At 44.6% G+C, this 20913-nt stretch overlaps 1 protein-coding gene across 2 annotated transcripts; it reads left to right on the top strand.

The window, feature by feature from the left end:
- The first annotated feature begins 14036 nt into the window (after positions 1–14036).
- Positions 14037–20657, top strand: LOC124704333. Of its 2 annotated transcripts, none has more exons than XM_047236586.1 (8): positions 14037–14122; positions 14581–14705; positions 14790–14875; positions 18216–18340; positions 18452–18557; positions 19119–19198; positions 19341–19763; positions 19874–20657. In XM_047236586.1, exons 2-8 carry the CDS (start codon positions 14587–14589, stop codon positions 20474–20476), a joined length of 1542 nt encoding a protein of 513 aa, XP_047092542.1. In that variant the 5' UTR covers positions 14037–14122; positions 14581–14586; the 3' UTR covers positions 20477–20657. The 2 variants fall into 2 exon arrangements, with proteins under 2 accessions (XP_047092542.1, XP_047092541.1); XM_047236585.1 differs by having other exon boundaries at positions 18213–18340.
- The last annotated feature ends 256 nt before the right edge of the window (positions 20658–20913 follow it).

The following is a 20913-nucleotide window of genomic DNA, read 5'->3' as shown; positions in this document are numbered from 1 at the left end:
CTAGACTCTAGAGAAACCAAATATGCAAACCAAATTAGCAAGCTCTAAGTGTTTCTTCATTAATGGGTGCAAAGTATATGATGCAAGAGCTTAAACATGAGCACAACAATTGCCAAGTATCAAATTATCCAAGACATTTTAGAGTTACTACATGTAGTATTTTCCAATTCCAACCATATAACAATTTAACGAAGAAGACAACCTTCGCCATGAATACTATGAGATAGAGCCTAAGGACATATTTGTCCATATGCTACCAGCGGAGCGTGTCTCTCTCCCACAAAGTGAATGCTAGGATCCATTTTATTCAGAAACGAAAACAACAAAACAAAAACAAAAGCACACGACGCTCCAAGCAAAGTACATAAGATGTGACGGAATAAAAATATAGTTTCGGGGAGGAACCTGATAATGTTGTCGATGAAGAAGGGGATGCCTTGGGCATCCCCAAGCTTAAACGCTTGAGTCTTCTTAGAATATGCAGGGGTGAACCACCGGGGCATCCCCAAGCTTAGAGCTTTCACTCTCCTTGATCATATTGCATCATACTCCTCTCTTGATCCTTGAAAACTTCCTCCACACCAAACTCGAAACAACTCATTAGAGGGTTAGTGCATAATAAAAATTCACATGTTCAGAGGTGACACAATCATTCTTAACACTTCTGGACATTGCATAAAGCTACTGGACATTAATGGATCAAAGAAATTCATCCAACATAGCAAAAGAGGCAATGCGAAATAAAAGACAGAATCTGTCAAAACAGAACAGTCCGTAAAGATGGATTTTATTAGGCCACCAGACTTGCTCAAATGAAAATGCTCAAATTGAATGAAAGTTGCGTACATATCTGAGGATCATGCACGTAAATTGGCTTAATTTTCTGAGCTACCTACAGGGAGGTAGACCCAGATTCGTGACAGCAAAGAAATGCTGTAACTGCGCAGTAATCCAAATCTAGTACTTACTTTACTATCAAAGACTTTACTTGGCACAACAAAACATAAAACTAAGATAAGGAGAGGTTGCTACAGTAGTAAACAACTTCCAAGACACAAATATAAAACAAAAATACTGGAGTAAAAACATGGGTTGTCTCCCATAAGCGCTTTTCTTTAACGCCTTTCAGCTAGGCGCAGAAAGTGTAACTCAAGTAACATCGAGAGATGAAGCATCAACATCATAATTTGTTCTAATAATAGAATCATAAGGTAACTTCATTCTCTTTCTATGGAAGTGTTCCATACCTTTCTTGAGAGGAAATTGATATTTAATATTACCTTCCTTCATATCAATAGTAGCACCAACGGTTCGAAGAAAAGGTCTTCCCAATATAATGGGGCAAGATGCATTGCATTCAATATCCAAGACAACAAAATCAACGGGGACAAGGTTATTGTTAACCATAATATGAACATTATCAACTCTCCCCAAAGGTTTCTTTTTAGCATTATCGGCGAGATTAACATCCGGATAACAGTTTTTCAATGGTGGCAAGTCAAGCATATCATAGACTTTTTTAGGCATAACGAAATACTTGCACCAAGATCACATAAAGCATTACAATCAAAATCTTTGACTCTCATTTTAATGATGGGCTCCCAACCATCCTCTAGCTTTCTAGGAATAGAAGTTTCAAGTTTTAGTTTCTCTTCTCTAGCTTTTATGAGAGCATTTGTAATATGTTTTGTGAAAGCCAAGTTTACAGCGCTAGCATTAGGACTTTTAGCAAGTTTTTGCAAGAACTTTATAACTTCAGAGATGTGGCAATCATCAAAATCTAAATCATTACAATCTAAAGCAATGGGATTATCATCCCCAAGGTTGGAAAAAATTTCAGCGAGTTTTATCGCGAGCGGTTTCGAGCGGTTTTAGCGGTTTCGAGTAATTTTGCGCGCTTTGCACTAGGAGTAGAAACATTGCCAACACCAATTATTTTACCATTGATAGTAGGAGGTGCAGCAACATGTGAATCATTAGCATTGCTAGTGGTGGTAATAGTCCAAACTTTAGCTACATTTTCCTTTTTAGCTAGTTTTTCATTTTCTTCTCTATCCCACCTAGCACGCGAGTTCAGCCATTAATCTTATATTCTCATTAATTCTAACTTGGATGGCATTTGCTGTAGTAACAATTTTATTTTCAATATCCCTATTAGGCATAACTTTCGATTTCAAAAGATCAACATCAGAGGCAAGACTATCAACTCTAGAAGCAAGAATATCAATTTTATTGAGCTTTTCCTCAACAGATTTGTTAAAGGCGGTTTGTGTACTAATAAATTCTTTAAGCATGGCTTCAAGTCCAGGGGGTGTATTCCTATTATTGTTGTAAGAATTCCCATAAGAATTAGCATAACCGTTACCATTATTATAAGGATATGGCCTATAGTTATTACTAGAATTGTTCCGATAAGCATTGTTGTTGAAATTATTATTTTTAATGAAGTTTACATCAACATGTTCTTCTTGGGCAACCAATGAAGCTAATGGAACATTATTAGGATCAACATTAGTCCTATCATTCGCAAGCATAGACATAATAGCATCAACCTTATCATTCAAGGAAGAGGATTCTTCAACAGAATTTACCTTCTTACCTTGTGGAGCTCTTTCCGTGTGCCATTCGGAGTAATTAACCATCATATTATCAAGAAGCTTTGTTGCTTCACCAAGAGTGATGGACATAAAGGTACCTCCAGCAGCTGAATCCAATAAATTCCACGAAGAAAAATTTAGTCCTGCATAGAAGGTTTGGATGATCATCCAAGTAGTCAATCCATGGGTTGGGCAATTTTTAACCAGAGATTTCATTCTTTCCCAAGCTTGAGCAACATGTTCATTATCCAATTGTTTAAAATTCATTATGCTACTCCTCAAAGATATAATTTTAGCAGGGGGATAATATCTACCAATAAAAGCATCCTTGCATTTAGTCCATGAATCAATACTATTCTTAGGCGAGAGATAGCAACCAATCTTTAGCTCTTCCTCTTAATGAGAAAGGAAACAATTTTAATTTTATAATGTCACCATCTACATCTTTATACTTTTGCATTTCACATAGTTCAACAAAATTATTGAGATGGGCAGCAGCATCATCGGAACTAACACCGAGAAAATTGCTCTCTCATAACAAGATTCAGTAAAGCGAGATTTAATTTCAAAGAATTCTGGTTGTAGTAGCAGGTGGAGCAATAGGTGTGCATAGGAAATCATTATTATTTGTGCTAGTGAAGTCACACAACTTAGTATTTTCAGGGTTGGCCATTTTAGCAGTAGTAAATAAAACAAACTAGATAAAGTAAATGCAAGTAAACTAATTTTTTTGTGTTTTTGATATAGCAAACAAGACAGTAAATAAAGTAAAACTAGCAACTAATTTTTTTGTGTTTTGATATAATGCAGCAAACAAAATAGTAAATAAAATAAAGCAAGACAAAAACAAAGTAAAGAGATTGAGAAGTGGAGACTCCCCTTGCAGCGTGTCTTGATCTCCCGGCAACGGCGCCAGAAAATATGCTTGATGGCGTGTATTTCACACGTTCGTTGGGCAACCCCAAGAGGAAGGTATGATGCGCACAGCAGCAAGTTTTCCCTCAGAAAGAAACCAAGGTTTATCGAACCAGGAGGAGCCAAGATTCATTTATTTACTCATTGATGCTTGGAGGAGCCAAGATGCAAGTCTTATTGATGCTTGTCTTGAAAGTATTATTCATGAAAAGTCTTTGCTATATGATTCATTTATTTACTCATTGTCTTCACCATTGCTTCGAATCGCTGCATTCATCTCATATGCTTTACAATAGTATTGATCAAGATTATGATAGCATGTAACTTCAAAAATTATCCTTGTTATCGTTTACCTACTCGAGGGCGAGTAGGAACTAAGCTTGGGGATGCTTGATACGTCCCAAACGTATCTATAATTTCTTATGTTCCATGCTACTTTATTGATGATACTCACATGTTTTATACACATTATATGTCATTATTATGCATTTCCGGCACTAACCTATTGACGAGATGCCGAAGAGCCGATTCGTTGTTTTCGCTGTTTTTGGTTTCAGAAATCCTAGTAAGGAAATATTCTCGGAATTGGACGAAATCAACGCCCAGGGTCCTATTTTTCCACGAAGCTTCCAGAAGACCAAGGGAGATACGAAGTGGGGCCACGAGGTGGTGACACACTAGGGCGGCGCGGCCAGGCTTGGGCCCGCGCGGCCCTAGCGTGTGGGTCCCTCGTGACGCCCCCGACTCTACCCTTCCGCCTACTTAAAGCCTTCGTCGCGAATACCCCGATGCACGAGAGCCACGATACGGAAAACCTTACGAGACGCCGCCGCCGCCAATCCCATCTCGGGGGATTCGGAGATTGCCTCCGGCACCCTGCCGGAGAGGGGAATCATCTCCCGGAGGTCTCTTCATCGCCATGGTCGCCTCCGGATCGATGTGTGAGTAGTTCACCCCTGGACTATGGGTCCATAGCAGTAGCTAGATGGTTGTCTTCTCCTCATTGTGCTATCATCTTGTGAGCTGCCTATCATGATCAAGATCATCTATTTGTAATCCTACATGTTGTGTTTGTTGGGATCCGATGAATATTGAATACTATGTCAAGTTGATTATCAATCTATCATATATGTTGTTTATGTTCTTGCATGCTCTCCGTTGCTAGTAGAGGCTCTGGCCAAGTTGATACTTGTGACTCCAAGAGGGAGTATTTATGCTCAATAGTGGGTTCATGCCTCCATTGAATCTGGGATAATGACAGAAAGTTCTAAGGTTTTGGATGTGTTGTTGCCACTAGGGATAAACATCGATGCTTTGTCTAAGGTTATTTGTGTTGATTACATTACGCACCATACTTAATGCAATTGTCTGTTGTTTGCAACTTAATACTGGAAGGGGTTCGGATGATAACCTGAAGGTGGACTTTTTAGGCATAGATGCATGCTGGATAGCGGTCTATGTACTTTGTCGTAATGCCCCGATTAAATCTCATAGTACTCATCATGATATATGTATGTGCATTGTTATGCCTTCTTTATTTGTCAATTGCCCAACTGTAATTTGTTCACCCAACATATGTTTATCTTATGGGAGAGACACCACTAGTGAACTGTGGACCCCGGTCCATTCTTTACATCTGAAATACAATCTACTGCAATTGTTCTTTCATTGTTCTTCGCAAACAAACATCATCATCCACACTATACATCTAATCCTTTGTTTACGACAAGCCGGTGAGATTGACAACCTCACTTGTTACGTTGGGGCAAAGTACTTTGATTGTGTTGTGCAGGTTCCATGTTGGCGCCGGAATCCCTGGTGTTGCGCCGCACTACACTCCGCCACCAACAACCTTCACGTGTTTCTTGACTCCTACTGGTTCGATAACCTTGGTTTCTTACTGAGGGAAACTTACTGCTGTGCGCATCACACCTTCCTCTTGGGGTTCCCAGCGGACGTGTCGACTCCACGCTATCAGTATGTGGTTCATCTCTCTCTCCCATGGTGTGATCTTTATGTGATCATGAGCTTTGTAATCTAGTTGAATATGTAGATGTTACTCTTGTCTATTATGCACTCTAGAGGTTACTTTAATTTGAACTCCGGATTCACTCTCCACGGTGTGATGGTGACAGTGTGCGCATCGTGTGTGTTTCCTTTATGAAGTTGTGGAGCTTGTTTACTCCGGCTTGAGGGTGCTCTTGTAGCCCTACACAATGAATAGTGTTTGTTATCCAACAAGAGAGTGTTTAAGAGTAGCATTTACTTATTCAACTATGTGATTATTGTTGAGAGCGTCTTGTATTTCACTATCTCTTCGAAGAACTAGTGCACCTATACATCTGACAAGTGTATTAGGTGTGTTGGGGACACAAGAGACTTCTTGTATCTTAATTGCAGGGTTGCTTGAGAGGGATATCTTTGACCTCTACCTCCCTGAGTTCGATAAACCTTGGGTGATTCACTTAAGGGAAACTTGCTGCTGTTCTACAAACCTCTGCTCTTGGAGGCCCAACACTGTCTACAGGAATAGAAGCGTGCGTAGACATCAGAAGGTACGTCACGTTTGGAGGGGTGGAGGTCCCACGAAGGATTCCCCAACGCCACGAAGGCTCACCCTATTCTCCGGAGCCTATCCCACGAAGGAATAGCTCACTCACTTGTGGTAGACTTTGAGGTAGCCTCCAAACCTTCACAATCTTGTCACGAGCAAATCCACAGCCCGGATGCTTCCGGACCTCTCTTGCCCACCTAGGGATTCCAAGGAACCCTAGAGCGCAAGTTTCTTGATGAATACAAGGGGAATGATATTTGGCTTGGTAGAACAGTAGATCGGGGCCTCCTTTATCTTTTCCCCGAAGGATTTGAGTTTGGGTGGAGGAGGAGGTAGATCTGAGGCTTTTGGTGTTTCTAACAATGGAGTATGTGAGAGAGAGCTCAAGAACAGCTTGTAGTGTAGTGCCTACCCCTTCAGAGGTAGGAGAAGAGGTATATATAGTGTCACTTGAAATATGGTCGTTGATGACTTGCCACCTCAGCAACTTCCTCGAGGAACCCGGTCAACCGGGCCTGGGACCGGGCCGGCCGGCACAGAGTCTGGTCAGACCGGGCTAGCCGGTCCAATCCTGAGCTGGGACCGGATCTTGACCGGGGCAGGGCTTTGTCTTGCAGTAATGCTCCCGGATGTCATCAGCGAAAGATCCGGTTGGCGCTGGGGCGCCCGGCCCATAGCCCGGTCCGACCGGGCTCCTGACCGGATTGGTCCGGTTTGGCCGAACCGTCCACCGGGCCTTGACCGGGAGGTCTCTGTTACTTACAGTACATCCTCCGACTGTCATCAACCCAGGGGCCGGTCTGCGCCGGGCTGGCCAGTGCTAGGGCCGGTCTGACCGGGCCCCTGGCCGGCCAGGTGCTGAAGAGCCCTTCTTGTTTGTTGTTGAAGTGGGGGGGGGGTCACCTTTAGCCTTCTTGTTCCATTGATACACATTTATGCCTCTTTGGCTAATACCTGAGATTAACCTTATAGACATGTATTAGGGCAGATACCCTAGCACGGTGGCATTGTTACCAAAATAATGGATAAGGGTAAAATACCCTTACAGATGGCCCTCCTCCCCCTCTCGCGCGCAACAACGCCGCAGGCCGCCGTCGTTGGTGGAGCGCGTCGGGCCGCACGCTGGAGGCCGTCCTCACGCACATCGAGGGCGGCAACTACCCCGTGCCGCAAATGCCGCCGCCGAGGCTGGTGCTCTCCGTGTCGCGACGACACGGGAGCTCCTGGATGCCACGACGTATGGCTCCCTCGTCGTCGTCATCGAGCTCGGTGTCTCGATCGGCGACGAGGTCGTCTGGATTGGCTCCTCCTGCGACGCCGAGGAGCGGCCTGCGCCCCGTGAAGGCCGAGCAACCGAGGACGCAGTTTCGTCGCCATCGTCATCCACGAGGGACGTGCCCCGTCTCAATCACGTGGGGGAATCGCACGACAAAGAGGGAGGCCGCATCCGCCGAGGAGGCCGCGATCCGTGAGGAGATTGCAAGGTTGCTGAACGACCTCGTCCCCGCCGACAACACCCTGCCCATGGACGCGGCTCTCGCCTGGTCCAGGCAGGAATTGGAGAGGGAGGAAGCGGAGCAGCAACAATGACTGTTGGAGGAAGCTGCCACGCACCGCCCCAGTCATCAAGCTGGAGGACATCAGCGACGGCGAATGGTATCGGCTGTCGCCGTCGCCGCCACGCCGCGGTGACCCTTGCCAGGGTTCTAGCCGTTGGGGACACCCCGTCCAGAGCAGCAGCCAACAGGCGCCGGCAACGCCGCCCAAGGACGACGGCGACGACGACTACACGGCGTTCTACCGCCATTTCGACATGTAGAATTGTGTGTTTAATGTTTAATTTATATTTTCCCCTAGCCGAATTGAAATATATTACGAATTCGCCCTACATATGTACAAACTCGCCTATATATGTAAAATATCTCTAAATTTAGGCTATGTTTGTATAAATTTCGCCATGTTCCGTTTGAATTCAGCCTATTGCCAGGATTTCGGTGTAGGGAGCCCAACAAATAGAGGTGTACTTACTAGTAGGGAGTACTTTTTTTTTGAAACTTTAACCAATCTATTAAGAAAACAGCAGGCCACCTCATTAAAAACCTTCCAGCCCCTTTAGGTACCCCTGGAAGGAAAAGAGTGCGTCTGGAACCTGCTGCCGCGAGTCATATAATAGTTACATCATCTATCAGAGTATGCAGAATAAAGCTAGGGGGTTCATCGACCCAATTACCGGAATTGCCACAGTGAAAACAAAACCTAGCTATCTCATCCACCACTTTATTAGCTTCTCTCAGGTAGTGCTTAAACTTCACATCATCAAACCCCGCTCTCATGTCCAGACAATCAGCAAAGACCGCAGAACTCTCACTCCACCATGTATCACCACCAGTACAACCTTCAATAGTTTCCAAAGAATCCGATTCCGCTTCAATCCGGGCACACCCAAGCTTATTAGCAAGATTGAGTCCATCCTTCATTGCCATCACCTCAGCCATAGCAACTGAGTTCACATGCGGTATGAGCCTACCCGCAGCAGCGACAAAACGTCCCTGATGATCCCTAAGCACAGCAGCCGTTGCCCCTTTCTTGCTATCAACATGGAATGATGCATCTACATTCAATTTTATGTATCTGACCTGAGGCCTTATCCATTTCACGGTCGGAGTCATACCGCCCGCTATAGTCGCCTTCGCTGCATTTGCCACTATTGAAAATATAGACATTTTACATTTATATATAGATGGGGTAGATTCATTATTTGTGATCCGCCTCCTGAGCCACCAGAGATACCAGCAAGCTACATCAATTGTTTCTTTCAACCCAGTGTTAGGCATACCAACCAGATTGTTATCTTCTCTTTTCAGCAAGTGCTCGAGGACAGCCGATCCTGCTCTATCATCAAGAATTGAATCATCAATAATTCCACTAATACCAATCGATTCCCACAAATTCTTAGCAACCGAACATTGGAATAATAAGTGTCGCATATCCTCTGGTCCCAAGTTGCAGACCGGACAACCTGCTGAAGTACCAATGTGTCTATTTGCAAGAATGAATTTTAAGGGAACAATGTCATGCAGCGCCCTCCAGATAATTTTTTTAACTTTACTCGGAATTTTCATTTGCCAAAGAAGCTTCCAAATTGGATTTACTGTTGAAGAACCCGGACGTGCAAACTGTGATGCCGACGGCCCAAACTGGTGGCGCCATTGTAGATAGTAGCCAGACCGGACTGAATATATTCTATTTTTGGTAGCTTTCCAAGCAATGAAGTCATCAAATCCTTGGGTGTTAATAGGGATGCTCATTATACGTGCAACATCCAGGGGATTGAACAGACTATGGAGAATGTCCATGTCCCATTGTCCTGTAATAGGATCTATAAGATCAGACACTTTTGTATAGACAGAATTTCCTCGTTGAGAAGTGATCATTCTATTAGGACTACAGCTGATCCATGGATCGGTCCAAATATTAATTTTGCCTCCATTTCCAACCCTCCAAATATAGCCTCTTTTAAACGTTGTTATACCAGCCAGAATACTCTGCCAAGTGAAGGATGAACCAGCTTTCGGCCCAGCCTTTAGAATATTGCCATCAGGGTAGAATTTGGCTTGCAAAACTTGAGCACATAGAGAATCAGGAGCAGTTATCAGTCTCCATACTTGTTTTGCCAACATAGCAAGGTTGAAGGAGTGGAAGTCCCTAAATCCCATACCACCTTCATTCTTAGGATAGCATAATTTCCACCAGGCATACCAGTGCATCTTGTTGCTATTCTCATCATCTCCCCACCAGAATTTCGCTATTGCATCCATCATTTTTTTTGCATACACCCTTTGGTATCAAGAACACAGACATAGAATAGACAGAAATTTCCTAAGCCACTACCTTCAATAAAATCTCTTTCCACCCTATGGAAAGGAGCTTTTCCTTCCATACATTAATCCTCTGAATAATTCTCTAAATAAGGTGCTCAAAACAGTCACTTCTTTCCGCTCCTACTAAAGTCGGTAGTCCCAGATATTTATCCGATAAGGCCTCCGTATCAATATGAAGAGCTTCACAAATTTCAGCTCTCAAGAGGGCATTAGTATTCGGAGAAAAAAATATACTTGATTTAGCCAAACTCACCAATTGACCTGAATTTGCACAGTAAGTATCCAACACTTGTTGCAAGGAAGTTGCATTGTTCATGTCTGCCTTCATGAGGATTAGAGAATCATCAGCAAATAAAAGGTGTGATACTGATGGTGCATTTCTGCACACTCTTACCCCATCGATGCCACCAACTTCTTCTTCATACAACAGGAGGCTGGATAAACCCTTCGCACATAGCAGGAACAAATAAGGAGAAAGGGGATCCCCTTGACGTAGCCCTCTTGTAGGAACAAACATGTCTGTTTCATCAGAATTGAATCTTATTTGGTATCTTACCGATCGGACGCAAGCCATCATAATTGAGATCCATCTTTCAGAAAAGCCTAGCTTTCTCATCATATTCTCCAGAAAAATCCACTCAACTCTATCATAAGCTTTATGCATATCAAGTTTAACCGCACAAATTCCATTAGTACCTAACCTCTTATTTTTTATAGTACGAATACTCTCGTATGCCACTAGGACATTATCAGTAATAAGACGACCTGGAACAAAATCACTTTGCATAGGAGATATTATATCAGGAAGAATCTCCTTCAAACGCAGGACCAGCATCTTGGAAATAATCTTATAAATGACATTGCAGAGGCTAATTGGGCGGAATTGAGTAATGAGTTCCGGGTGATCCACCTTGGGGATGAGAACCACCGTGGTATCATTCCATCCTTCAGGAATCTGTCCAGTATTCAGAGCATGCAAAATTTCATCAGTAATATCTTCACCAAAAAGACCCCAAATTTGTTTTTGTAGAAAACCGCATGGAGACCGTCAGGGCCAGGTGCTTTATAATCTCCAATGCTAAACACCGCCTTCTTTACATCTTCGGCAGTGAAAGGCGAGCAAAGCTTCCCATTCATAATCTCTATAACTCTTGGTTGGATTTTGTCCAGGACAGCCGGATCTGTTTCATGTACTTCTGACGAAAACAGATTCGCAAAGTAATTAAGGACAAAAGGTTTAAGATCATCCATACCTTTTACCCATTGATCATTGTCATCCTTAAGTTTCTGAATGAAATTTTTCTTACGTCTGGCGGATGCAAAATTGTGAAAGAAGGAAGTATTTCTGTCCCCATATTGGATCCAATTGGTTCTTGATCGTTGCGACCAATAGATCTCTTCCTGTTCGAGAAGGAGCTCAATCAGATTCGCCATTTCCTTCGCTTTTGCCTCGCTCTCATCTGTAATATGCCCAGTCATGGCTTTCTCCAGTTGACGTTGGGCTTGGCGTAGTTTCTTCTTCGGTTGTTTCAATACAGAGTCATTCCATGCATGCATGATCGCATGTACCTTATTTAATTTGCCTAGCAGCCCACCGGATTGGTGTTCGACCTCTCCCCAAGCACGCTCCACAACTTCACGGAACTGTGGCTCCCGAAGCCACTTTGCCTCGAATCTACGAGGTCTATTGTGATTATTCAACTGAACCTGGTGAGCATCAGTATCTAATAATATTGGACGATGATCAGAACGGATATAACCCAGGTGTTGTACCAAAGCTCCAGGATGTAACAGATTCCAAGCATCATTGGCTACCGCGCGATCTAGTCTTTCACGGATACGACCCCGTTTCCAGGTGTAGTTATCTCCCACGAACCCAAGATCATGGAGATTACAGTCATCAAGAACATCCCGAAACGCTTGCATGAATGCCGCCGGTCTTGGGTTGCCACCATATTTTTCATGAGAGAAAGCTATTTCGTTGAAGTCACCAATTACAACCCACGGAAGATTGTGATTGCCATTAAGAACTCTCAACTTGTCCCAAGTCTTGTACTTATCCTCCCAGCGAGGCTCACCATATATGTCTGTCAGCCTCCAAACTCTCTGTGGGGATTCAATGATTTTAACATCAATATATTTGGGGTCAGAAAATTTTTGTTGTACTGTGATTTCCCTCTTCCAAAACAGCAAGACTCCACCACTTCTCGGAGAACTAGGATTAACAATCTTAGAGTCCATCTGTAGACGGCGTCTTAAGCTTTCAGCAGGGTAATCATCCAAGTGTGTCTCAGATAAAAAAATAATGTCAGGGTTATAACGCCTTCGAAGATCCGAAAGCGAACGAACTGTCGGGTCATTCCCCAGACCCTGACAGTTCAGAGATAAGATTTTCATTGCGACCGGGCAGGCTCCTCCAGGGAACCCGCCGATCCGAGGGAAGGGGGGTCAGCTCCATCCTTCTTTGAGCGTTTCTTTCTGTCATTCTCCAAATTGTTTCCAATAACATCAGTAGGAATAGCCATTTCATCTGTCATCAGGAATATCTGCATTAGTAGTTTTCGTTGGCAATTCCAACTGTCGCTTGGCATTGAGGTCATTAGTTGTTTGTTCAGACATTACAATGTCATTCTGCTTAACCGGGCTGGATGTCGTGTCCTTCAAAGAATCATCCAATGAGTTATCATTAGTAACAACTATTGCATTATGGCGCCAAGCAATACTAGCCGGAGCAGCACCACCTCGCCCAGATTGTGGTAAGACAACACCCTGCATGCGATCACGATGGCTAGGCCCAGCTCCCCGGACAAAAGATTCAGCATCGCCACACCCAAAGAAATTACGGCCACGGCTACCTCTAGCTCCTCCACGGTTACCACCAAAGGCAAACCGGCCATGCCAAGAATCTCTCTCCGCTTTGAGATAATCGCCCCACTTTAGAGAATTTTCATCATGCTCACCAGAGCCGCATTCCAAATGTGTGTGACCGACCAATCCGCAAGCTCCGCAGAACCTCGGCATTTTTTCATACTGAACTTTGAAGAATTCCCGTTGGCCTTCCCTAGATATGGTCACAAAGCGACCAATTGGTTTACGTAAATCCAGCTTAACCTTCACTCGAATAAAATTGCCCAGACCATGAGGGCTTGAGTCCACTTCAACGCCTTACCCAGCTTTTTAGCCGCCAGGTTCTTGACCAGGGATTAACCCCTATATCCGTCTGGTAACTTGTGAATTTGGACCCATACAGCTAAACAATTCATGTTGACAGTATCAGGATCAGCAAAGCCGTCATATTCCTCTATAGTAACAGCATTCTGTCTAAACAGCCATGAACCTCCTTTTGTTACTTTCAACCAATCTCCTAGGCAAGAACATTGAACAGTAAACATATTATCCTCAAGGGTCCTGAACTTTACCTCTTTCGCAGGACTCCACGCAGTACGCATATGTTGCTCGAAGGTTTGTGGACTAAAGAAGTTATATGAACTTTAACCAATGTCATCCACTTGATTCCCTCTCTGGGCACATCCTCTTGATCCTCGAAAACCAAATCATCAATTTCATCATCGTCGATACCCAGCCTCTGGAGGAGATCTCCAAGACGTTCATCCTTCTTTGAGCCTGATCCTTCAGCCGTCTGGCTCGCCGCACTTGACGCCGGAGACGCCATCAGGGCGAACCGAGATCAAACCCTCGCCACACCTTGGGGGAACGGGGAAAGCCGGCGCGGTGGCGCGGAAGGCAAGCCTGCAGCGTCGATCGTCCAGGAACAGGGAACAAAGGCCTCCAACGAAGCCGATCTCTGGCCGGAAAGATGAAACCCTAGTCGCCTAGGTCGTAAACCCTAGTCGCCAGAGCGCCTAGGTCGGAGGCGACCGGTGGGAATTAATTAGCTCCGCGCGCGCGTATCTTACTAGTAGGGGGTACTTGCTTTCACTTTCGAAGTAGGACAGATAGAAATTCTAAAAATAGTAGGCCTACCGACCTACAGATACGATGGAACACGTCGCGAACACATGTCGTATTATTAAACGGAAAGCCTAAGTCGCGCGCGACCCCGTTCGCAGCCCAGCACTCAAAAGCCCAGAGGTGGTCGGGGGAGGCGGTCAAGCTAGGGTTCTTGCAATTTGGGGAGGCTGCAAGTTTCAACTATTCCTCCATCAGGATCCCAGGTATTTCTTCGTATATCCCTTGATTTCGAGCCAAGTTAACTTCAAATGGTCCCCTTCCTTTGATTTCGCGCAAGTCTTGATTCCAAACGATCATCTTCCCTGATTTCGAGCAAGCGTGGGAAATTGATTGTAATTATTCTAGATCGACGCTTGCAGGAGCGGGCCTTCATACTGCTGCATATTGTTCTTCTGTCCTCCCGGTCTTACTGCCGAACGGCGGGTCGTCATCGGCACCACTCGACGGCGGGAGTCCATCATCTCAGCCCCAACGCTGCCGACCCTCAGTCTCCACGCCGCCGACCCTCCACCTGTCCACTGCCGCCAGGTCCGACCCCCCCCCCCCCCCCGGGCGTGCACCCCTCTCTTTCGTCCCGCCATTGCCGCTGCCTGTCCTTCGGCTCACCTCGTTAATTGCTAAAGAACCGATTTTCCTTATTTTTTTGTCTATTACTATGCATGAGACGATGATGTCCAAAGAACGTGCTGTACTTTTGTCAGTGTTCCTTCTGTTCAAGTTTTTTTCCAAGGACTTGATCATTCCTGCATTCATAGCTTGCTCCATCCATGTGATTGATGCTCTCCTGTAAGTCCAAGAACACTTTTTTTTGGCATTGAGTACTTAGGATTGTACCTGTGAACTTAAGACTTCTTGCATGTTCTTATGTAGTGTCATGCTACCTCCTTCTATAAAACATTTTCTTACCAAAGAATGTAATTATAAGGATGCTGTATCGTGGACTCCACTTATCCACGGTATGTTCCTACTCATTTAGATGTGCTAACACTTTTGGATCCAATTCTGCTGACCTCGTTATATGCATATGCATCTGTGTTTTTTCAGTACTATTCTAGAGCACTATTGATTTTATCTTGAGGATACTGTAGCTGGAGCAAAAATATGGTGAAAACAAAGTAGATTGATTGATATATAGCACGCTATAATGAATCTAATCATCTTTAAGCATTGTTTTTTTGGTAGGCTACTCATTGCTTCCCCCCTCCCCACTTCACTGTGGAATGGCTAGTATTTCTCAATATGGAAGTGTGGCTGTGTGCCAAAGTTTGCAGAAGTAGTTTTAGCAGCCAAATCTCAGTACACCCAATCTAACAATTACTAGAAAAATTTGGAGGATATCTTCAGATACAAGATGAAAAGTAAGAAGGAGAAAGGGGAGCAGAGCCGAGGTGGGAAGGGAGAAGCCACCTTCACCACTTCGTGATCCAACTTGGATCGTTTGTGCGTTGTCCCTCCTGTTATATATGTAGCTTGTAGACTTGTAGTCCCAGGCTGGTTGCCACATTGGCTGGGCTTGGATGTCAGTTCAGAAGGCCGACCCACGTTAGGAAGGGTCCTAACATCCCTCCCTCCTTGAAAAGCGGCCTGTCCCCAAGCCGACACCACTAAGAACCAACAAATATCCCATTGGAGGCGATGTCCGTTGGTGTAGTCGGATTCGTTGGAGACTTGGAGTAGCGCAGCTATGTCCCTAGTAGTCCTTGATCCCAGATGGTTGCAGCTAGCGCATCAAATGTTCCTTGGCAGCAGGGTGTAGCTGCACGTCCAGGGTCCCATGACAATGGCAATCGAAGATCCTTGTGTCGATAGACCGCTGGCATATGCATCCCTCCTTGTAATGGTGCTTTGGTTGTCGCAGCCTCGCAGGGAGGCAACCACCGACACCATGTAGAAACACCAGGGTCCCATGGTGCTCTTGTGTGCTGCACCCTAACTCTGCGGTTCTTCCTTGTCACTGCGTTTTTCATCAGCATCTTGAGTTGACAGTAGATATCAGTAAGTATCAGTAACCCTGGCTGCCATACATAATTCCATTTTCTTATTGTCATGTGGTATTCCGGAAGCTTGCATCAATGGTCTGCTAGTGCTCTGGCAAAAAGAGTGAATCCAGTGTCCATTCCTCCTCCTTACTCAACTTCTCTGTCCATTATGGTCGACCAAGGGGGGCTATGGCTGTTGGCACAAGAACAAATACTCCCGAGGCTGTGTAAGAAACTGATAGATTCTAGCTCGGTCCGACTGCAACATAATATGTTGTACATGTCCAGCTGCATTCCCTGATAGTTGCGCCTCTTTCTCAAGTTGACAGAATAAACAAACTGCAGTTATCACTTCTCTCATGGAAGCTGAAATAAATTATTATGGAACGGGACAGCAAGCTGATGTCCCAAGTCATCCAGAAATTGCTGACACAAGGAAACCCACTTGACAGGAGAATGGCCCGATCACAACAATCAAGAGCCCCAAAATTTTTAGCAGCCCCAAAGTTCGGCACCCTTGATTTGATCGCTACTTATAGGCGTGCGCTCAAAGGATACAAAAAGGGATTCACAAACAAAAAGGGGAATTCGTAGTCATTTTTTCTTGTCGCGTAAAAAAAAGTATTTAAGCGAGAGCAATATAGCGGTTGGGATATGTCTATCTCTTCTGCGCAACCTCTTCTGGATTCTTAAGACCACCCTTGCAGTAGGATACTCCGATCACAACAATCAAGAGCTCCGAGATTTTTAGCAGCCCCAAAGTTCAAATAACCATACGAAGTGTCAGCAACTTCATGCAGAACATAGGATCCGTCTGCAAGCTTGTTTCCTTGAAAGAGAATGTAGGCGTCTGAACCCTTGAGAAGTATACGCAAGTGACCAGCACCATGAATGAAGGCCAGGGCATGGACCAATGTACTAGTACCCTACTTGTGATGCGTCGACCTGGGCTCAGCCTGAAGAGCTCCTGGTTGGTGTACTCAGTTGGAGTTGTCAGTGAGGATGTAACTAGCCATGGAGTCGCCTTTGGCTGCCGGACCTGGCAATATGTCGAGTAGGTTGCATGCGCCGTGGTAACTCCTCCCTGAGCCATCGTGGTGACACCACTAGTTGAGGTGGTGCCGTGGTGGCCTTCTCTGGCTTGAAGCACTTGAGTGCGGCCACCTTTGGAACCTAGGTATCCAGGCTGGTAGTGTTTGGTGATGACGAGCAGTGGAGCGCCCCTGCCTCCACCATGAGCTCCGAAACGCCATCCTGGAGCAGCACCACAATGGTGACACCGGTGATTGGGAAGGAGGTGTCCTTCTCGCCTCTCGGGGTCGGGCGCCGTCCCTTCCGACGCGATGATGGCTTGGGTCGCGCATTCAGCCGAACATGATGCATCATGATGTTGATGTTGATGGGAAATGCAGCAGTGAGCATGAGTTGCGTGGTGGTGGTGGGGGGCGGAAGCGGCGGTTCGGCAAGCCCCACCGACGCGAGTATGATTTCGGTCATGCTAGAGCTCGCCTGCACAGGCCCGGCGGCGCCGCTGGTGGAGTATTCAGCGGGGGTGGAGTTGTCGCAGTCCACTGCACCGAATTTGGTCAGTGGTCGGCGAAGAGTACCAATCATCTCGTCGTACATACGCTTGTGTTCGGCCTTCCACTCATCGAGGTACGACTTGAGCTCGGGATTCATGGCGGAAGTGTGGGTGGAAAAAAAATTGCAACAAAATTTAGGGAAGGTGATGGCTCTAATACCAGATGTTAGCAGCCAAATCACAGAACACCCAATCTAACAATTCTACAAAAATTTGGAGGATATTTTTAGATACAAGATGAACAACAAGGAGAAAGGGGCAGCAGAGCCGAGGTGGGAAGGGAGAAGCCGCCATCACCGGTGTTCGTGATCCAACTTGGCTTTGTCCCTCCTGTTGTATATGTAACTTGTAGTTCCAGGCAGGTTGCCACATGGGCTGGGCTTGATGGCAGTTCAGAAGGCTGGCCAATGTTAGGAAGGTCCTAACAAGTAGCATGTCAAATACCAAAGCTAAGTCAGATTTTCAACATTTTATGGACAGTTATGTGGTGTGGAAATACTTTCTTGTTGACTTCCTTAGGGACATGAAAACTTCGATTTTCGTTGTAATGTCGAGAATTTAGTATATTACAAGATTTTGATTACTATTCATGTTATGGTGTCAATACAGTATTTGGATGTGTTAACTCAAATCAAAGATATGAAGGGTTCATCCTTATGCTAGTTTGGTGCCAGCTGCCTTCATTTACAAATATTTTGAATAAATTTTAAATTCATGCATATCTGATTTCAGCAGTTTCAGTAGACTTCGTCAAGTCACGGGTTTTAGCTTCAATTCCTGGATTTTTCTTTCGCATGTGGTATGCTGCTAAGAAATATTGTCTAGCAAACAATGTTTTGGGAATTTCTTCCCATATCCAGGTTAGTGTTTTTAGTAATATTGTGTATTTCTAAGAATTATGGGCCAAAACCTTCCTAAATTTGATTTGTTCCCCCTCCAATCTGTAATCTAACACTGTTATTATTTTGCAGGGGGTCGAGATGCTATCTCTGGGACCGCTTAAGACTCTTACTATCCTCCCAGTATGGGTTTACTCAGTTTTTTCCTTGCTTACCAGTGCTGACACTGTAATACCTGGTTAGTAACATAATAGAATGGTAGTTCTTTTGTTTGTTATTATTACATTTTGGGATAGTTCTCCTGAAACTTGCAATGGTAATAGATGTTTCCTGATGAAAGGTAACATCAGCTTCACTATGACTTATGCGTGTCAACTTCATTTGGGACAGTCGCCTGTATTTATAGTGAGACCTTAACAAAGTTCTTGTATCATTGCTGCTCTTTCTCTTGTTGGTAAGAGAGCAAAATAGTAATTATCAGCATTTTCTTAGTACTAGTACTTGTACTAGAGTGGACATTCTATCTTTGGAATTTTATCTTGTTCAGATGCACCCTACTTGTTTGGTTGTTTTACTTGCTCGGTAGCTCCGTATGGGATCCATGCACTCTTTTGTTGTTGCCAATATGACCAATAAATGTTTGTGGCCCAAGGTGACGAGACAGAATGCACCACCGAAAACAAATTATATTTTGAAGTTTGAACTGCCTCTTGTATTAACTACTGTATGCAATTCTGCATATTCGAGCAGTTGCTGTGTTGGTCAGCACATAATATGGATTTCTGCTTTTTGATTCCAGGTATATTTGTTGCACTTGCCCTGCCTGGTGTGATTGGTTTTGTTGCTGTTCACTGTTTACGGGATGGAGAAGTAAAACAGGTAAGATTGGTATTTTTTTCCATATTATTGTTTGTACACTAGATATGCTAGCTATTGCCAGTCCCAAAACATTTTGTGGTGATTGATGGCATTCTGTGGTGACATATCCTATTTGGTAATCTCTGTTTTTTTCCGCTGGAAGGATGACACCAATCAGCTGATGGGTAAAGTGTGGGATTGGAACATGTATGGGGCCAAACTGAAGTTTGATGGATGGGTTCCTCACACTGCCAATGAGGATGGTGAAAGAGGCGAGGATGATGCCACCGCTCTCCCAGAGAATGGCGGGGATGGCGCTGAGGACGGCGGGGATGGTGCTGAGGATGGCGGGGATGGCGCTGAGGATGGCGGGGATGGCGCTGAGGATGGCGGTAGTGGCCCTGGTGATGGTGGCAGTGACCCTGAGGACAGCAATGATGATAGTGTACCACATATTCAACCATTTGGCCAACGTGCGGTGCAATTGTTGGCCATTTGTGCAGACTTCCCTATCTGCGAAATCATTGGCTATGACTGGCAGCATTCTCGGTACATCTATGTGCAGCCCGAGGGGGGAGTACAAGAGGTATATACTAGCTACTTTATATTATATATCTACTATATGCTTTATGCCTCGTACATACTGCTAAATATTGTAATAAATTAAAACCCTTGCATCTATACTTGCATTTGCAGGAAGGAATGGTCGATTTGGTGCCTATTGGACCCCGTGAAATTCTCATGGCTTATACTTCCTTCGGCTTGGAAGTTTATACCGACAACGAGTCTGGTCCTCCCATCACAGATGCGTGGGTTGTTGATGACGACGAAGAAATTGAGGAATACACACAAACCATCTGTGCAGGCCCTAGCCGCAAGTTGGAGATCACATACTTGGTGATTCCCTCCGCCATTGAGGCCAAAGTTGAGGTGAAGTTAAAGTTGAAAGACATTGGTTCCAGAAGCCGTGCCATTTATGGTAAGATCAAGGCAAGTGCCACTGACTATAGGAACAAAAGCGTACACCTCTTCAGTTGTGAACGAGGGAGGAGCTTGTCCTTTCCCTCAGGCTCCACATCCATTCTTCTGTTGAGGCCGTGTAAGGTTGCCGTGCCTTCTCGTTTGCAGCTCGAACTCAACATAGAAGTGGACCTGGCAGTAATCACAAGCGATAGTCAAGAAGAGCAGGACAAGAATTTAAAATGCATTCTAGAATTCACTCGTGAAATTATGAGCCACAAAAGAGAAGTTGATGATGATGAAGTTGAAGTGAACATCATGTGGTATCCTATCGGTTAATACTTGGTACCACGAACTGAGACGTAATGTAGTAGTGGCAGCGCTAGATGACTATGAACTAAGTGAAGGGGTGTTATAGTAGTCACAACACAAAATCTGGAACTTTGTGTATGTTTGACAGGTGATCTTATCTATTTCCTTTTCCGTTTGATCAATTCATGTCGTTTTTATTTGAACTGAACTATTCGTGTCATTCGGTGAGTGGGTATCAAAAAGAAAGGCGCCAGCGCTGAGGCACATGAAGTTTGTCAGGAAAGGCCAATGCTGGACATTGACGTCTCAAAATTATATACAAGCATGGTTGCGTTACAAGGCTTAACATGGTTCAATATGTGAAAGTAGCGCACACATTTTGCAAGCATTTTTTTTTTTTGCATTACAACGCTTATAACAAGAACAGGACGTGGTCTTTCATCTTTTGCTTTTACCCGGAGGCT

The sequence above is a fragment of the Lolium rigidum genome, chromosome 3, assembly GCF_022539505.1.
Source record: "Lolium rigidum isolate FL_2022 chromosome 3, APGP_CSIRO_Lrig_0.1, whole genome shotgun sequence".
Classification (NCBI taxonomy): domain Eukaryota; kingdom Viridiplantae; phylum Streptophyta; class Magnoliopsida; order Poales; family Poaceae; genus Lolium; species Lolium rigidum.
This window is presented reverse-complemented; position numbering and strand designations above follow the sequence as displayed.